The sequence below is a fragment of the Grus americana genome, chromosome 1, assembly GCF_028858705.1.
Source record: "Grus americana isolate bGruAme1 chromosome 1, bGruAme1.mat, whole genome shotgun sequence".
In the NCBI taxonomy this organism is placed as follows: Eukaryota; Metazoa; Chordata; class Aves; order Gruiformes; family Gruidae; genus Grus; species Grus americana.
The window spans coordinates 82,344,291-82,360,671 of record NC_072852.1 but is presented as its reverse complement, the minus strand read 5'-3'; the positions used below and the strand labels follow the sequence as shown (position 1 = coordinate 82,360,671).

General features: G+C 40.5%; 1 protein-coding gene across 3 annotated transcripts in view; it reads right to left on the bottom strand.

The window, feature by feature from the left end:
• FAR2 (fatty acyl-CoA reductase 2) overlaps positions 1-16,381 on the bottom strand; it is a 149,065-nt gene that overhangs the window by 21,712 nt on the left and 110,972 nt on the right. For all 3 annotated transcript variants that reach the window (XM_054813409.1, XM_054813410.1, XM_054813411.1), the window contains exons 3-7: positions 15,772-15,947; positions 12,883-13,062; positions 7,012-7,189; positions 5,612-5,656; positions 128-246 (exon numbers count right to left, since the gene is read on the bottom strand). In XM_054813409.1, coding sequence (XP_054669384.1) covers positions 128-246; positions 5,612-5,656; positions 7,012-7,189; positions 12,883-13,062; positions 15,772-15,947 — 698 coding nt within the window. The remainder of the gene's footprint in view (positions 1-127; positions 247-5,611; positions 5,657-7,011; positions 7,190-12,882; positions 13,063-15,771; positions 15,948-16,381) is intronic.

The window sequence follows — 16,381 nt, the reverse complement described above, 5'->3', positions numbered from 1 at the left end:
AAACATGAACCAGAAAATGAATCAACAAGGTTCTTGCACAGGTTTTCAATTAGCTTCTGACTCCCTTTAAAGTCCCGGTGCAGGCAGTAAATGCCCGAGTCCGGCAGAAAGCGGAGTGTCTTCCCACCTGTGCACAGCAGTGTACCACCCGGCTGCAAGGGTGAGGTTGATGGCGACGTCTACTGGAATCATATCTGCCACTGCTTCGTTGTTGGCGATGACGGTCCGCAGAATCCCTTTGCCTGCCTGTGGGACAAAGGAAAACAGTCACTGACGTAAGGCCACGGTAAGATTTCATCGGCTTGGATTGAGGACAGACCCGTTGCGTTAGCACTTGTCAAGCCTGGCACCCGCTGCAGAATATTATTTTGTTTCTGTGAAAACAAAGATGGATTTCACGTGGATCTTGCTGTTGTGCATTTTCAGAGGAAGCCTAAAACATGATGATGTCTGTGCTGTGTATAACAAGGAAAGCCATGACTCTTGGTTAACGCTACACGAAATACCTTAAAAAAGAAACACATTTTAATTTATCGCAGTAAAATTGCCTGTGGTACCTGAAGTTCCATTTTCTTAAGTGACCCAGGCAGACGGACTTCTGAGTGTCCCTCAAAGGCAAGAGTCACTTTGGAAATGACATCAACAGGCTTTTTGAAAAGTTTACTCCCTCGCCTTTAGATGTGTTCACACCCTCCTGTTTTCCAAAACTAAGTCTGTTGAGCACAAAGATACACTCAAGACGTGGCCCCTGCCTTGAAGGGCGTGCCACCCAATGAAACTCAGGAAAATGAATGACTGAAAATACACAGTACTGACAACTAAAGAGAAGAGGCAGGCAAGAACAGAAGATTTTAATTTTGCTTTGGTTAGAAGTACATTCATCAGGGGTCAGGCTCCCCCAAATATATATATTTAACCTGAATGCTTATCAAGGGGTTTCTCTGATGACCAATTAGTCTTTGGAGGTTCCACAGGAGAGACATGGCTGGAAGAGGCTTACATGAACAGATGGCAACAACACGGCAGACTTAATCAGACAGGACAATTCCGAAATATAGAAACTTGGAGGTGAAATAATGGGGTGAAGGAACTTCACCTAGTGTGTCAAGTATGAGGGCTGAATAGAGCAATTAAAAAAAGAAATCCCAACAGCAGAGTCAAGGTTGCAGTCAGGTTATCTAGTATGTGTGAAATAAAATGCGATGAATTTGAGTTTGAAGTAGAAGCTGAGGACTCAGTGAAAGAGCTGGGAGGATAAAAGTGCTACTGAAGCAAGGAAGGAAAAAAGCTTTTATAATTTAGATCCATGTAAAATCAGAGGGAAGGACTGAGTGAAGGGGCAAAGAAATATGCTCTACAGATCCAAGAATATTTGAAAGTCAGGGCAAAGGAAATTCGATAGCAAATTCATCTTTTCTTGCAACCTGAGACTCTCATTGCATCATGAAATAGCTCTCCAGCTGTGAAACATGAAGTTTTACTACAGCTTCTAGACAGGAAGTGCCTAGTTGTGCAAAAAAACCTTGCCCGAAGTCTGGGGAGAAGAAAGATGTGATGAAAAAAGCATTTAAGACTTGATATTAACTTGTAAAGCATATGCCATTGTCTATTGGTAACTGGCAGATTTTCAGGGACACCACATCCCCTATTTGGGAAGTGTTTATCTGGGTTATTTTGTTCCCTTTCCCCCTCCTTTCCCCTTCTATAATCAGATGGTTTTGTTACATTTCACAGCTTGCAAGTAAGGGAATACCAGTTATGACTGATTTGATTTTCATGAGCAGTCGCATCTCATCCTTGGTGCAGCTGGCAGAGGAATCACAGACAGAGAGCCTCAGAGGCAACCATGTAAGCTTCCCCACGTGATTCCAAACATCCTCCTCAAACCTCTGCTGCCCTAAGCTGAACTGCAGTTGTTCTTAGGCATTAAAACCTTAACTTGCAACTTCAGTATGATTTTTTGTTTTGTTCCTACTACTGATTTCTCAAGGGGGGGGGGGGGGGGGAAAGGCAAAATGAACCAAAGGAGGCAATCAAGCTCAGCTATGAATTTTTCACTGCTGTGAACACATGCCCACTAGAGACCACTGTGTGATCAACAATCACATTTTCATAGGTACACTAAAGATCTTTTTGAGGTCAGGCTTCAAAACTTGGAAGTTTGATGGACGTGCTGCAAACATGCCTGTATTCAGAGCAGCTTGCAATGGTCATGTGCACATGAATGAATTAGGTATTTAATATATTGTGTATCTAATAAAGACTTCAGGTTTATGTGTTTTAAGTTACTTTTTACATTGGAAATGGTTTGGTACGTCTTTATCGGGTATGGCTTGATTTCTATTTGTAATTGCTGAAGAATGTTTTTACATGTAATATGGACTGTAATTGAGGCATTTTGTCTCACTGTTCCATATTACATTCCATCAGAAATATAATTAATTTCATTCTGGTTTTCAATCCACAAAGCTTCCCCCCACAGCAGCTGGAGCAACTGTAGGCAAAAGAAACATAATTAGACTATCAAGAACAATTTGAACTCCCATATTTCATGAATATTAAAAAGAAATATGCCTATTTGTGGAATTAAATGATCAGACTCAAATATTATAGTGGTGACCGAGGGAGAAAAACAACACACAAACAATTTTGCAAGGTTTGGAGTTCAGATTCTGCCTAGATGATCCCAAAGATCATCTGAGCCAAATCTGAATCTGAGGGTTGTTCTCCATATAGGATGAGTTTGGGTTAGAAATTGAAAGTGAGTATTTTAGTATGGAGGGGGATGACGACTTTAAAAAAAAAACAACAAACATCACAAACACCAAAGCGCTTCCCTTTTGCTTTTTTCCATACTTAATTCAGGCTAATAAAGCTACTTGACTAATACATACACTTTGAAATACAGTTAGCAGAGACAGGTGGTTGTAATCACACAACTTCCAGGTAATCAAACTAACACGTAACTTACACGCTCGCACATTCAAGGGTTAATTTGCAAACTACCAAACAGGATTTACCAATTCACCATATCCAAGCACAGTAATTCAACACATATAATTATTTCCGCCCCACCTCAGAAGACCAAGAGTCTCTTGGGGTCCCTAATAATAAATACCTTTCACTTCCAGAAAACTAGTACCAGCCCAACCAAGTTCAGTAGGAAGTGGAGGTGGTACGAGACAAACACTGTCTGTCAGCTCTGGCAATCCCCCCTCGCTCCTCCCCATCACGGAGTCTCTGCTCCTGACCGATGCCAGCCAACACGGCTGGCTGGGGGCCAGAGAACCACTGGACACTGACAACAACCTTGTCTCTACACCCGCACCTATTGTCACTGCTCTTTGTCTTTTTCTTGGTTAAGTCTTGATACAGTTACATATGGAATTGTCATATTTCATCCCTGAAGGGCTCAGCGCAGATGACACAAATGTCATTGTCTCTATTGCCTATATTGAAGAACTTCACAGCTTCGATCCTGAACCAAAAAATACCATCTCCATTTCCAAACTATTTCAGTACAAGTCAAAGCTTTTATATAAAAAGGGAAAGGAAGTTATTTACTACAGTGACCCTGGAATCTCTAAATCTTTACTTTCCACAGAGTTAATCTGGAGATAAAGATACAGGCTGGCATCTATGTGTGAAACCCGGCCTGAGTGAAACCACCCTTAGGTTTGCTGTTGCATTCAATAAGGCTAGAAATTTTTGCTTTGAAGAAAGAAAATGTTAGTTACTGGTATGAGTGGCAACGGGTAAGCATATAAATTATATGCAAGCTACAGTGTAAGTTCCTAAAGCGGACACTATTAAAAAGACTGATATATAGGCAAAATTTCCAAATACTTAACCATTAGGTGTTTTTTACTTGTTGACAGATTAAAAGAAAAATGAGGTGAAAAAAATGCTTCTTTAATGACAAAAAAAATTGATGGGCATGTTTTTATATGGCTGAAAGCATATGAATTTGGCCTGTGTTTCATAACGTGCTGGCATATAATACAGGTATGGTAGCAACTTGCTGTCATTTGTTACTTAGGTAATATACGTGCAGAGAATAAAGAGCAATGCAATGGAAATCTTTTGTATAGCATCTTTCTTGCAAACTGACTCTGGACAAATTTTTGTGGCAGACATTTTAAATGCTCAGAAGTAAGCCTTTAAAAAAAAAAAATCAAACCACACAGATATTACAAAAGTTTGAACCCGTCACATGAAAATGTAAGGAGTGGATCTGCAAAACTGAGGAACTGCAAAACCTTTCTTTATCATTATAACGACAAGGTGTCATGCAAGAACACAGAAAATGACACAAGATGCTGTGAGTGGAGCATAGAGAAGCAGTCAGTACAAGCTTTATGAGCAGTAAGCAATGAGTAAAAGACTGATAAACAATTATTTTAAAGACACTGTGAGATGAATAGGGGCTAATAACACTTTGTGAACACAAATGAAGTGTTTGGGAGGGCTTTTGAATGTCTCTGAAATGTGTACCTGGGGTTTCGGATAAAAGCATTAGCTGGGATATATCCACTAATTTTGCTGGTGCTGTGGATTCTAGAAGTAACTGCAACAGTTTCTATTTATGCTCTACTTCAGGTACAAATGAGCTTTTTAACAAGATGATATTTGGATTTTATTCTGCTGTCCTATGATTGTAGACTACTAATCCTTTTATACACTGCATCAGGCTGATTAGAAGATAGTTTTCACAAAGTAATCAAGTTGGACAAATCATACATGACCAAAAATATCTTCCCATAGCTATACAGCATTATGCATTCACAAATAAACCTAAGGCAGTGATTTTGGTTCAGAAACAAACAAACAAAAAAACCCCCCAAAAACCCCAGGAGAAGTGGTATGCAACTGTACATTCACATGTTAAATTGTAATGACTTTTTCATATTACAGGGAAAATTTTATCAAGTTATTCATTATTTATCTCATGGGTTTGCTCCTCACCGTTTTGCACAGTAGTTATTTACACCAGTGTTAAGCAAGAATATAGTGAATTATCCATGTGACTGGCAGAGTCTGAATTGATAGTTACACACATTATTTAGATGTACTCTGCACATGAAGAATTCCTGTACAGAGCAATGGCAAATGAGACCTAGAGTCTTTGTTATTGTAAAGTGGTCACAAACTATAGCAGTGGACTTAGAAATAATACATATGAAGGTAAATGAAAGTATAAGTAATGCTGCCTTGTAGCGGTAATCCAGCCTGTAAAACTAAGTTCTAAGATTCAAGCTTTGACACCTGTGAATTACCCCTAGTTTCATCGATGCATCTTTTTCCCTTCCTTTGAAAATTTGGCCAAATTTGTCCAAAACTAAAAACTACGATTCTCGTTTAGTGAACTAGCAACATGAATACTCTTTCATGAATACGCTTTTTTTGAGCGCAGCATAGACACACAATCTTCTGGGTCCTACAGGCATATAGATGTATGGCAAGTGCGTGACATCTTTCTACCAGATTCAGAAAACTGCTAAGATCCTTTTTTGCATACAATTTCTAAGTGGGGCTTTAAAGTAACTTTAGAGTTCTATTTTAGTAATTCTAACTCCACTTTAAGAGGAGCTTAAATAGTAACTAGACATACCGCAATAAATATTCCACTTGTCCCGTTGAAGTTGTCGATCCAACCCTGCAGAAAAAGAAGAATGATTACTATTTCTTTCAGTGAGACGTTGCTTACACAGGCTTCGAAATGGTGAAAGGGCTGCGGTGTAGACAAAGCAGCAACGAGACAACAGTGAAGACGTATGCCAGCCCATGTGGGACAGCTGCCAGGAAGCTAACCAGTATAAAGTACCCAATTGATTTTAAATAGGGATGCACTGTATGATACCTCATACTGTCTGCAATTTACCCATCAACAACAGAAACCAATTTTTGTTTATAGAAACTGCTTCTTTCCCATAATAACTTGGCTACAGGAATAAACTCTGGCTTTAAACACTGCAATGTCTTGGTGCTGTCACACTTGCTGAAAACAGTCCATGTGTTACATACCCTCTAACACACAACATGAAGATGTCACTGAGAGTTATTTGATTACTCTGACTAATTTCTAAGGCAAGGAAGAAAAAAATACCATTCCACTTTTGAATCCCATCCTACTTCAGGTCAGGGAAACGGCCACTTGCGGGAGCTGGAGTTAAGAGCAGTGATGAACTGTCTGACCCAAAACGCATTATGACACCTAACGGAGTTCTCTCTGTCTTTCCAAGATGGGGAGCTTGGCCCAGATCCTCAGCTACATCTCAGCCATCTTTGGCACACTTCGAGCTGCATGAAAGCCAAAGGTGACTTTATGTTGCCTTTCCAATTTGGCTGCAATCTTAGGGCACATTATTCCTACTAGTATATTTAGCTTAGTGAATTCCTTCAGTCCAAAAATACAGTTGCATTTCATTACTGTGTGGCTGACATTTTTATCTGCAACAGGCCCATACAAGTGTGAATCCAGTGAATTCAACACCTACCAACGTAAGACAGAGACACTAGGTAACTGCACATGACATTATCAAATGCTTTCAAGGAACACATGAGGTCTAGGGTGCTCATCAGGATCTCATTAATAGGTTGACTAGACCATGGAAAGACTCGAACCAGAATGTGTCAGGACTGCAACCAACCCTCAGACCTTGTGTTTCCACAACTAGTAGAAAAACTCCCCTGTGTGTCTGTCTGGGCACGATCCTCTGCGTGCAAGACTGTCAGTCGCAAGTCCAGCATTTTGCATCATTATTATCCCAGCAATTCTTGTTATTGCTTAAAAGTGTTCTTTTCACTTGCAGGCATCCTGAAGACGCTGAAGAAGGCTTGCTGTTCTACTCTAGCACAGGTCCTCCACCTCTTCCACACATTTCCCTATGAACTGAGGAACCTGTTTCTCAAGCAGAAACTGCTACAAGTAGGGATCAATTCCTGACAGTACTGCAGCTACAGCTGTATCAACGGGCTCTCGGTAGGGAAATGCTGCGTATTCATGCTTACTGGGAAAGGCTCATGCCAGCTAGCTCCCACGATGGATGGCCTGATGATAGCAATGTTCAAGTTGCCTTTCTCTTGCTGGATCAGGTATTCTGACAAGGCTTTGGTGTAGGTGTAAGTGTTGGGCCAGTCCCCGAGCAGCTTGGGTGTGATGTCTTCAATGATAGATTCATCCAACCACCTACAGGAAACGAGGAGAACATCATTATCTGCCATGCAGAGAGAGAAGAGATCTAGGCAAAAAAGACCAGTGAGACAGGAATCCTTGCCTGAAACAAAGGATAAGCAAGTCAAAGGCATTGAAGACAAAGCAAGGAGCAACTGGTTTGGATTTACAACAGCTCTGTGAGGGAAAGGTTACTTTTGTCTTAAAAGTGCAAAACAACCCTGGCGGGCTTCATACTATGATGTCCAGCTCAACTTCAGGTATCTATACAATCTCATTCTAAAGCAATCTCTTGTGTGCTGTGTGCTTCACTGCACTCTGTAACATAGATATAGCTGTGGTCTACAGATTGATGGAGCTTTCCAACCTAGCACTCTCACTAGGTAGCGCTCATCCTTAGCCAACACAGTCTCTATATAATCCCAAGTACGCTTCAGGAGATTCTTGGTAACCTTGAGTTACCAAGTCGAGTAGCATTACAAAGGTCTCAAAAGCTAGAACGTCGTACTACAGTGATATTATTCCAGTAGAACAATTTACAATGTTAGATGCTCCTTCCTACTGGTTTTCTACTGGCTTCTTCACATAGGAAATGAAGAAATTGTCAGCGCTAGCTGCTTAAAAACAATAATAAAAAAACCCCCAACAAACACCAAAACCCCCAAAACCCACCAAGTTTGGTTTTTTTGGTTGTTTTTGTTTTGTTTGTTTTTTTAAGGTATTCAAATATCTAATCCATCAGAAGTAGTTACATACATACCCTTAAAAGAGTATCCCTTACCACCGCGGTGCTGCAGCAAAGGCCTAAGGCTCAAAGGCTCTGCCCTGGCACACCATCAGGGCTTCACTGGTCCTGCCAGCACTTGGGTCTAAAGGACAGGAATTGGCTGTACTTCCAGAGCCCTTGCACACCGCTGCCAATCCCCAACAGGCTTTCAGCGGTCTGGTGTTACACCACAGAATCAAAGATTAACTCTTATAATCCAATTTGTAATTAAGTCAATGGACTTATAGTTCAGACTGAATGGATATACTCTTCCCAGGGGCATTGCAAGGATACTGGTTCCTGCAGATCCTTGCTTCACCCCTCCTTATCTTGAATTTCAGAAATAGGTGGAGGTCAAGGGGAGAGGAATAAGGTAGAGACTGTCACACCTGGAAAATTACTTGATCATATCAACTTAAATGTACAAACACTTGATGGCTCAGGTGGCACATCACTTTTCAGATGGCTCTCATGAGGCACAGATGGACATATTACAGGAAAACTGTTGTATAAGAAAACATTGATTCTCCAAAATTGCAAAACAGTTTGCAGGGGAGGGTTGAATTCAGTGAATCTCTCAGTTTTGGAATGACTTAAAATTAATCTGACAGTTTTTGCTGTATAGAAATTATTATTTTTAAATTAAAAAAGCCTTATGGAGGCATAAATACTGTCCTTTGCCACCCCAGTCCCATGCTTCAGAAACAAGGCAGAAAAATGGTTTAAGCATAAAATATGAAGTTGAACTATGCAGAGGCTATAAGCAGCACACAATATTGACTTGATTTACAAAGCCTGTTTAGGCAGCCATTGAACCCAGCCTCCTCAGGGTCTCAGCTAAATTGCCATTGTTTGATTCTGTCAAATAATTAATTACCAGCCTACCAAAAGGAGATGTCTATTTCTGTGGAGCCTGGAGGAAGACTAGGTTCATTTGGGAACTCAGATTAAGCTGCATACAAATCTCTTTTCCATCCTCCTGTCTTTTTTTTTTTTTTTTTTAAAATAATAGGGGCTTACAGGTTAGTGTTTCTCACAAAGCAAAGACAGGCATAGAACTACAAGGAGGAGCAATTTCCCTCTGCCCTCATCCTTCCAGACAGGCCTCTGCATTACTATAAGTGGTCAACAATAGGACCACGCTCTTGCCTGTCTCAAGGGTACCACCCTACCAGGTGATTTGATCTACCAGCATTACCATCACAGGAGCGCTGAGCTGACACTTCAGCGAGGAGAACTGTTCCTACTTTTCCGTGACCTACTTTGAAGATTTTGAAATGTTAAAGCACAAAGCTACTGCTTTTGCTCACTGCTGCAATTGCCCCGTAGAAACAAGAGATGCAAATTAAACAATTAGTAACCTCTTTTTTCACCACATATATGCACCAAATTACTCTGCCATAGGAAAACATAACTTTCAGTGTTAATCACTTTGCATTAATAAGACGCTTGCTTTCTTGTAAGTGATGACGGATCTACGTTTTCTGCCGTAACGAAACCAGTTCTGCTTCAGCCTGCACTTCACTGTGTGCCATGTTCCTTACCTCAGCACACCCTTCAAAGCTGATTTCCCTCAGCTTTAGATTAAGGCAAACCTTGCTTGATGTGGCAGATTATACGTTTCCTCTATTGGCCCGGCAGCACTTAGAAGCGTGACTTTGGGTTTACACAGATTAAGCCTAAGGCTTTACTTGCAGGTTAAATATCAAAATACTGGAAAGCAGGGATATCATAGGAGGATAAGAACAGAAAAAGAAACAGCTGAGAGTCCTACTTGGGATTTCAGCTGAATATATCAAGCATATATTATGTGCATGGCCAAGAGCATCATTAAATGGATCTGTTATTGCATCCAGTTGTGTGCTAGCTGTGAAAGCTTTCTTTCACAAACAACCCTTATCTTAAAGTGTTCTTCTCCAAGTGCATTAAGAGGCATGATCACCCAACTGGATGCAGAGTTTTCTCTATCCCATTCTGCCTACATCATGTCATCCCAGAGACTTTCCCCATCCTGCTCCTTCACATGCTCTGCAGCCCCATGCATGTCTTTCACATGTTGCCTTTGATTTGCAGAACACCTTCCAAACCAATGACCCTGGAGACAGTGATTTTCAACAAGGCCCACCTGATTTCAATGCCTTTGAAAGCAGTGGCTGTCTTTCCTGTGAGCAATTGTAATGCTACCTGCAAACACTGCAAAGAAACAGATGCCATCCTAGCTGAGGGCATGCTGTGATTTCTATATCACTAAAAGTACCAGAAGGTGGTGAACTTATGGAATATGAAACATAGGAAAAACAATAAAACAAATTGAAAAATCTAATAAAAAAAGCAAGAAAACTCATCTCTAATTATGTGGCTAAGAAAAAACAACCAAACATACTACCAAGATAAACACATCAAAGAACACATCTGAAAGCCCATCCTCTGTCACTCAGCCTTTCTTTCAAACACCATCCTCTCTGCTGCACATGCAAACTATGATAAATGAATTCCTAGTGTTTTATATGAAGCATCTGAAGTAGCAACCTCTGGGGCAGTCAGGCACTTCTGCACGCTTCTGATTAGCATTCAGTCCTTTGCTGGAGTCTTTTTTATCTGAGCCACCAGCAGTAATTGTTTCCAAAGTTGCAAGTGGTGGTAAGCTTTTTGGGGCAGTGAAATGTACTATTGATAGCGATGAACTCCAAAGGACGTTGTATAACTGACTCAGTGGGCAAAAGGTGGCAAATGAGCTTCACTGTAAATAAAGGTAAGGTAATGCATTTAGGGAAAAGCAGTCTAAACTGGTGTTAGAGGTTGCTGAACTCCGAACTGGCAGTTGTGGCTCATCAAGAGCTCTTTGAAGCACAGCTGATAGCTCTGTGAAATCTCCAAGTCAATGAGCAGTAGCAGGCAAAAGTCAGTGAAATGTTGGACATCCTCAGGTACTGAGAACAAGACCAATGGTGTCATTTTGAAGCTATTTAAATAAAACTTTGAGTGACCACACCTTGAGTACTCTTTCTGTTTGGCCCCCGCGCCTCAGGGAGGGAGTGGAGTTAAAAAAAGGCAGAGAGGAAGGGCAACTAAAATCATCAAGGAGACAGAACAGTTGGCATATGAGGAGTCAGTAAAAACACCGGGACTCTTCAAAGTGCGGAAGAGAAGGGCCAGGGTGAATGCAATACAGATTTACAGAACTGCAGAGGTAGTGAATAGGGCAAGTACGGCAGATGCTGCAACGCTGCAGCTACGGGACGTGCAATGAAACTATTAGCACGACAGCTTGAAACAGTAAAAGAAAGCTTGTCTTTATGCAGCAGCTAGTAAACTTCTGGGACTTGCTGCCACAGGGGCTGCAGATGCAGAGTTCAAAAAGGGATTAAACAAATTAATGGATTAAAAAATGGGTCAAAAAATAATAGGATGTAATACCCCTCATACTACAGTTCTGGTTTCTGGGAGGCTACAAGGGGAACGGATTGCAAAAAGTATCCAGGCTTGTGTAGTTACCCTGAACAGCATCTCCCAGTGCCACTGCTGAAGGCAAGATATTGGGCCAGGCAGCCCACTGCTCTAATGCACTAGGGCATCTCTTATGTTTGTATCACGCTCCACTTGCTGAATAAATGATAAATGATAGATGACTACTAGCTGAAGTAAACATATCCGAGAGTGTGGGCTACTGGAAAAATTAAAAAAAGAAATCACTGATTTGTACTAAATTTTCTGGAGTAGCTCTTAGTAAAATTACTATTTTTTTTTTTTTTTGGCAAACAATTTTTTGGTGTAAAACCTCAGTAGTTCTCCTGCTCAGCATTAATTCATGTCATCTCCCATTACCCTAAATCAAGGAGAAGAAAGATTTTATAACAGCTCTTTGGGTTATTAATTCACAAGTCAGTTGCTTATATCACGCAAGTGGAATATCACTAGAAAATAAATGAAAACAAAGTTACAGCTGTGGGAAAATTCTTCTAAGGGGAAGGTGTCCTGGGGCCTTTATCAGCAGATTTTGTTATTCTTTCTAATTATTCTTGATTTTGGTAAATTCAGTTAAACATGTGTTTTTGTTGTTCCCTCAAAGTCCTGGATTCTCACACTGAACTCTTTCTAAAACTGCCTGTTTCTGACTTATCCCTGTATAACTCTGGTTTAATACTACAGGACAGTTAAAGTAAGTGTAAAAAAAGTTGCAAATCTGAAGAGATAAAGAAATGGATACAAGGTATATAAAAAATTTCCGTACTTACTAAGGTAGCAACAGAGCAGAGTCTTACAGAAAGAAGCATCACAACTCCATTCGTAATAGCAAATGCACTCGTGCATGACTTATTCAATGGTGGACTCTCATGAAATCATACAGTCCTTTTTAAAATGGTGCATGGAAAAAATTAGAGGTAGCTGAAATCACAGGATTATTAAGTGTGGTTTATGCTATTTTCCAATACTTTTGTATTTGGAAAAGCATCGTTAAGCTCAACCAAATGCTTATAAAGTGTGACTTCAGCAGCTCTCCAGATAAAAAGGCTCCAAAATAGAGTGTCTGTTTCTTCTTTTTTTCAAAAAACCTCAGTAAAGCTAGTTTCAAGAGAAAATGCAGAAAGGACACATTTACTGGATGGCATTCTGTGGAAGTACCCCTCAAAACCACCTAGAATGAAAGGTCTCTCTTCCCTTGGTCTCACTCTTATTACGGCCAGCATTTCTTGCTGGCATGGTGCGTACAGACAAGGCCATACAGCAATAACAGCAACTATGAACAGAAGTCATAGAATCATAGAATGGTTTGGGTTGGAAGGGACCTCAAAGATCATCTAGTTCCGACGCCCCTGCCATGGGCAGGGACACCCTCCACTAGACCACGTTGCCCACAGGACAGGTTATATGAACAATTTGGAGGTCTTCTGCAGAATGAAGCATAACCAATGTCAGAAGAAGCGATGCAGTTCCTACTTACTCTACTAAATCGAAGAGCTTCTTGGGTTCGGCTGGGGGTGGGTAGATGATTTCGTCTATGCATTTCCGGACACAGTTTGCATAGGCGGTGGAGATGTGGATGAAGGCCTCGAGGTTCTGCATCTGCCGGGCCAGCTCTAGGAGCCGCTGCGTGCCCATTGCATTCAGTTGCAGGGCATGTCTAAAGAGGGCAGGGGAAAGAAACAAAAAGCATTTCACTGCAAAGAATATATCAAAGCTGAGCATTATCCAAACTCCAAATAATGAAAAGGCAAGTAAGGGAAGAGAAGGCATCACCGCAGAGTGGAAAGCTTCAATGAAATGCAAGGGCTAAACCAGCTTTCAGAGCAATGGCTGTTGGATTTGCTGCTCAGGCCACCGAATGTCTCTCAAATATTTTTACTTAATTCAAAGGATCAGAGGTAACATTTCACTAACATCTCTACCTCTGACATATTTGCCACCCCTTCCTGGCACAAGTATTTCCAACACACATGACCACTGAGGCATTACTGGTTCCTACTGTACCCATTCAACTTTCTCCTTAAGGGACCACTGCTAAAACAGATAAACACATGGTTTCAGTAAGCAGCAAAGGGTCCTTGGGCCCAGAAAAACAGATTCATACTGAAAGAAGACACAATTAGAGACAATAGCTTAAACTCCCAAGGAATGGAGATGAGAACTGATAAGCACAAGAGAAAAAGAGTTCTGGTTAGCAAGGTTGACCTTGAAGCACCCAACATAGCTAGAAGTTGTCCTACAGACTATCTGCAACGGATGGCAGTGAACAGACGTTCAACTTTGTTGCATGCTTTGTACTGGAAGAAAGACACTTTCCTGCACAGAAGGGAAAAGCCTAAGGAATATGCAATCTGTTCAGCCCAGGAGTAGAAGCTTTCAACAACACATAGAAGATTATGAATAATGCTATCAAGTACAGCGTACACTAAAGAAATTAATTACACCAAAGTTGAAGATAAATTGTAAATAGTCCAGATGAATGAAAACAGAAGCTGAGTATGATTAATGTTTGGATCACAATAGCTAAAGCCAGAGATACTAATTTTTTTTAGCATGCTGATATTAAAGAACAGCATTCTGTATAGATTTCTATTTCCTCCTGCCCTTCTAGCAGGATGAATATTTCTACTTTAGCTTCCCTTCATATGAAAGTTACTCTTCCATATAGATTTCTATTCAACTGTATCACTTCTGAGAGGGGGTGAACAGAATTGTGCTCAGAATACAGGCCCAGCATGCATTTCTGCTGAGATGTTCAGAGTTCCTTTAGCCTTCTGGGGGAATATCATCTAACCCTGGTGATTTGTTACTCTTTATTTTTTCTATTTATATTAAAACTGCATCTACTAATATTTCAATATAACAGTTTCTCAGATTTCTGCCCTCAAGATTTCCATCTGGAGAATTCCCTAAATGTACTACATGTTGATGCCAATAATTCGTTTAGTTTCTCTGTTGCTGCTTTTCTAGTATCTTGATAGCACTGCTTTTGCACATCCCTTATATATCAGCTCTACATATTCTGTGGTAAGCTTTGGGCTTCTGCTGTGTTTAAAAAATATTTTTATTTTTTGTGTTGTTAGCAAATTGCTGCTCAAAATTTTTATTTGAGCTGCAGTACTGTGCTTTCACATTTAACTTGCTAGAACTTTTACCTATATGATATATTTTATTATTCAGACAGGAATAATTTGATTTTAACAATCTCATATTTTGCCATTTAATCATACTGGATTTTCCTTGTTTTGTTAGAGAGATTTTGACAGATCACATGCAATCAGTCTTTAAATAGTTTCTACACTGCCTGCGAGTAGATGACCATTTTAACTTTTTCTTTTAACTTCTTTCAAGTTATCCTCCCTATTAAAAACCTAGTTTGCCTTTGATGTTACCTGCCACTGTGATATATTTTTATAGCATGTTCATTCATATATTGATTTAAGAACATTTACGGTGATTAATGCAGTGCAGTGCTTTGCTACTTATATCTTGAGCCAGGTTCTACACATGGCTCAAGATTAAATCAAGAGCTGCTTCCTTTCTGGTGGGTTCTCCAATTAGTTGTTGTAAAAAGCAATTATTTAAGGTGGACACAGTGGATATTTATTTAGCCCATGCATGAGCAAATGAAGACTGATAATAGTAACTGTGTTTTCCACTCTCACAGCTTTAGCAGTTTTCAAAAAACTCTGAAGATATGGCAATCCAGATCATCCACCACATTTTTTTGACCATTATGATTTGCATAGAAGCACTTACACATCTAATCTTGGTTTAGTGGCTTATTTCTGCTGTTCTTTCTTAATGGAAAGCCTGCCTGGACAGGCACTCCCAAGGGAGCTCTTTGAGAAACTGAGCATTTATTGTAAACAGTTAATTACATCGAGTGCTGGGTATTTTAAAGCTCATGATAGGCTGTTTTCTTAAACAACATCTCATTTCCCTCTTCACTTACTCAGTGACAAAGAAAGGCCATTAACACTAACTTTAGAGACAGACACAACATAGTTTCACTTCAAGCTGTCTCCAGCTAGTTCTGCCAAAACATCTCCCTCTTGACCTAAAACACGCTTTTCCCTATCCCAATTTTAGGTCATACTTAACTCCCTTACTATATTACAACCCAAGCTTGCAGTACTTCCTTCTGTTCCCATGGAAATCTGCCAAGATACTTCACTTTTTGACGTGCATATGCACATGACATTTTCAGAGCATTTACATTGCACATTCAGCGCAGAACCACATGTAGCATGAAAATGTAAACGGAGAATTATTACCGCAGCTCTACAGGGATGCCCTGAACGGTGTGTTAGGGGCTATTGTGCATTCTGAATCATGCTTAGGAAATATAGAAACCGGGACATACTTCAGGGGTTCATCAAAGCGAACTGTTGCTGCACCGTGGAAGACAACATTGACCTGGGTCAGTAGCTCCTCCTCATCTTCAGCACTGATGGCCAGCTTGGGCTGAGTGAGTTCAGCATTAATAGGCTTAATCTTCTCGTGGAAATTAGGGCAATCTTCTCGGACCCTGTCAAAGACCTTGAAGCACAAACAGAGAGAGATCAGATACAGAATTAGGCTACCGAGATCACTTTGATTAGTAGCCAGTCTGATTACATCAATCAATGAAACTGGCACAAGAGAGAATGGTTCTTTGAGAGGGAGGACACAGGTGAGCTGATAAAATAGTTAATTCACTTGATTCCCTCCCATGGGAAAGTCTCACAGGGGAAACATAACAAAAATATAGGAGGTAATTGCCCTGAAGAGATGAACGAATCTTCTCTGCAGCACTCATTTCCTGGGACAGCCACTGAAATTCCTGTATCTCCACATCTCCTGCAACCACGCTCTAGGGCTGCTTGCAGGACCATAACAGGAGCTAAAGAGGAGGGCAGAGCATGGAGTGGGAAAGCCTGTGAAGCACTGGACTCAAGCAATTTTCTTGATGGCTCTAAAAAGAACCTGAAGAG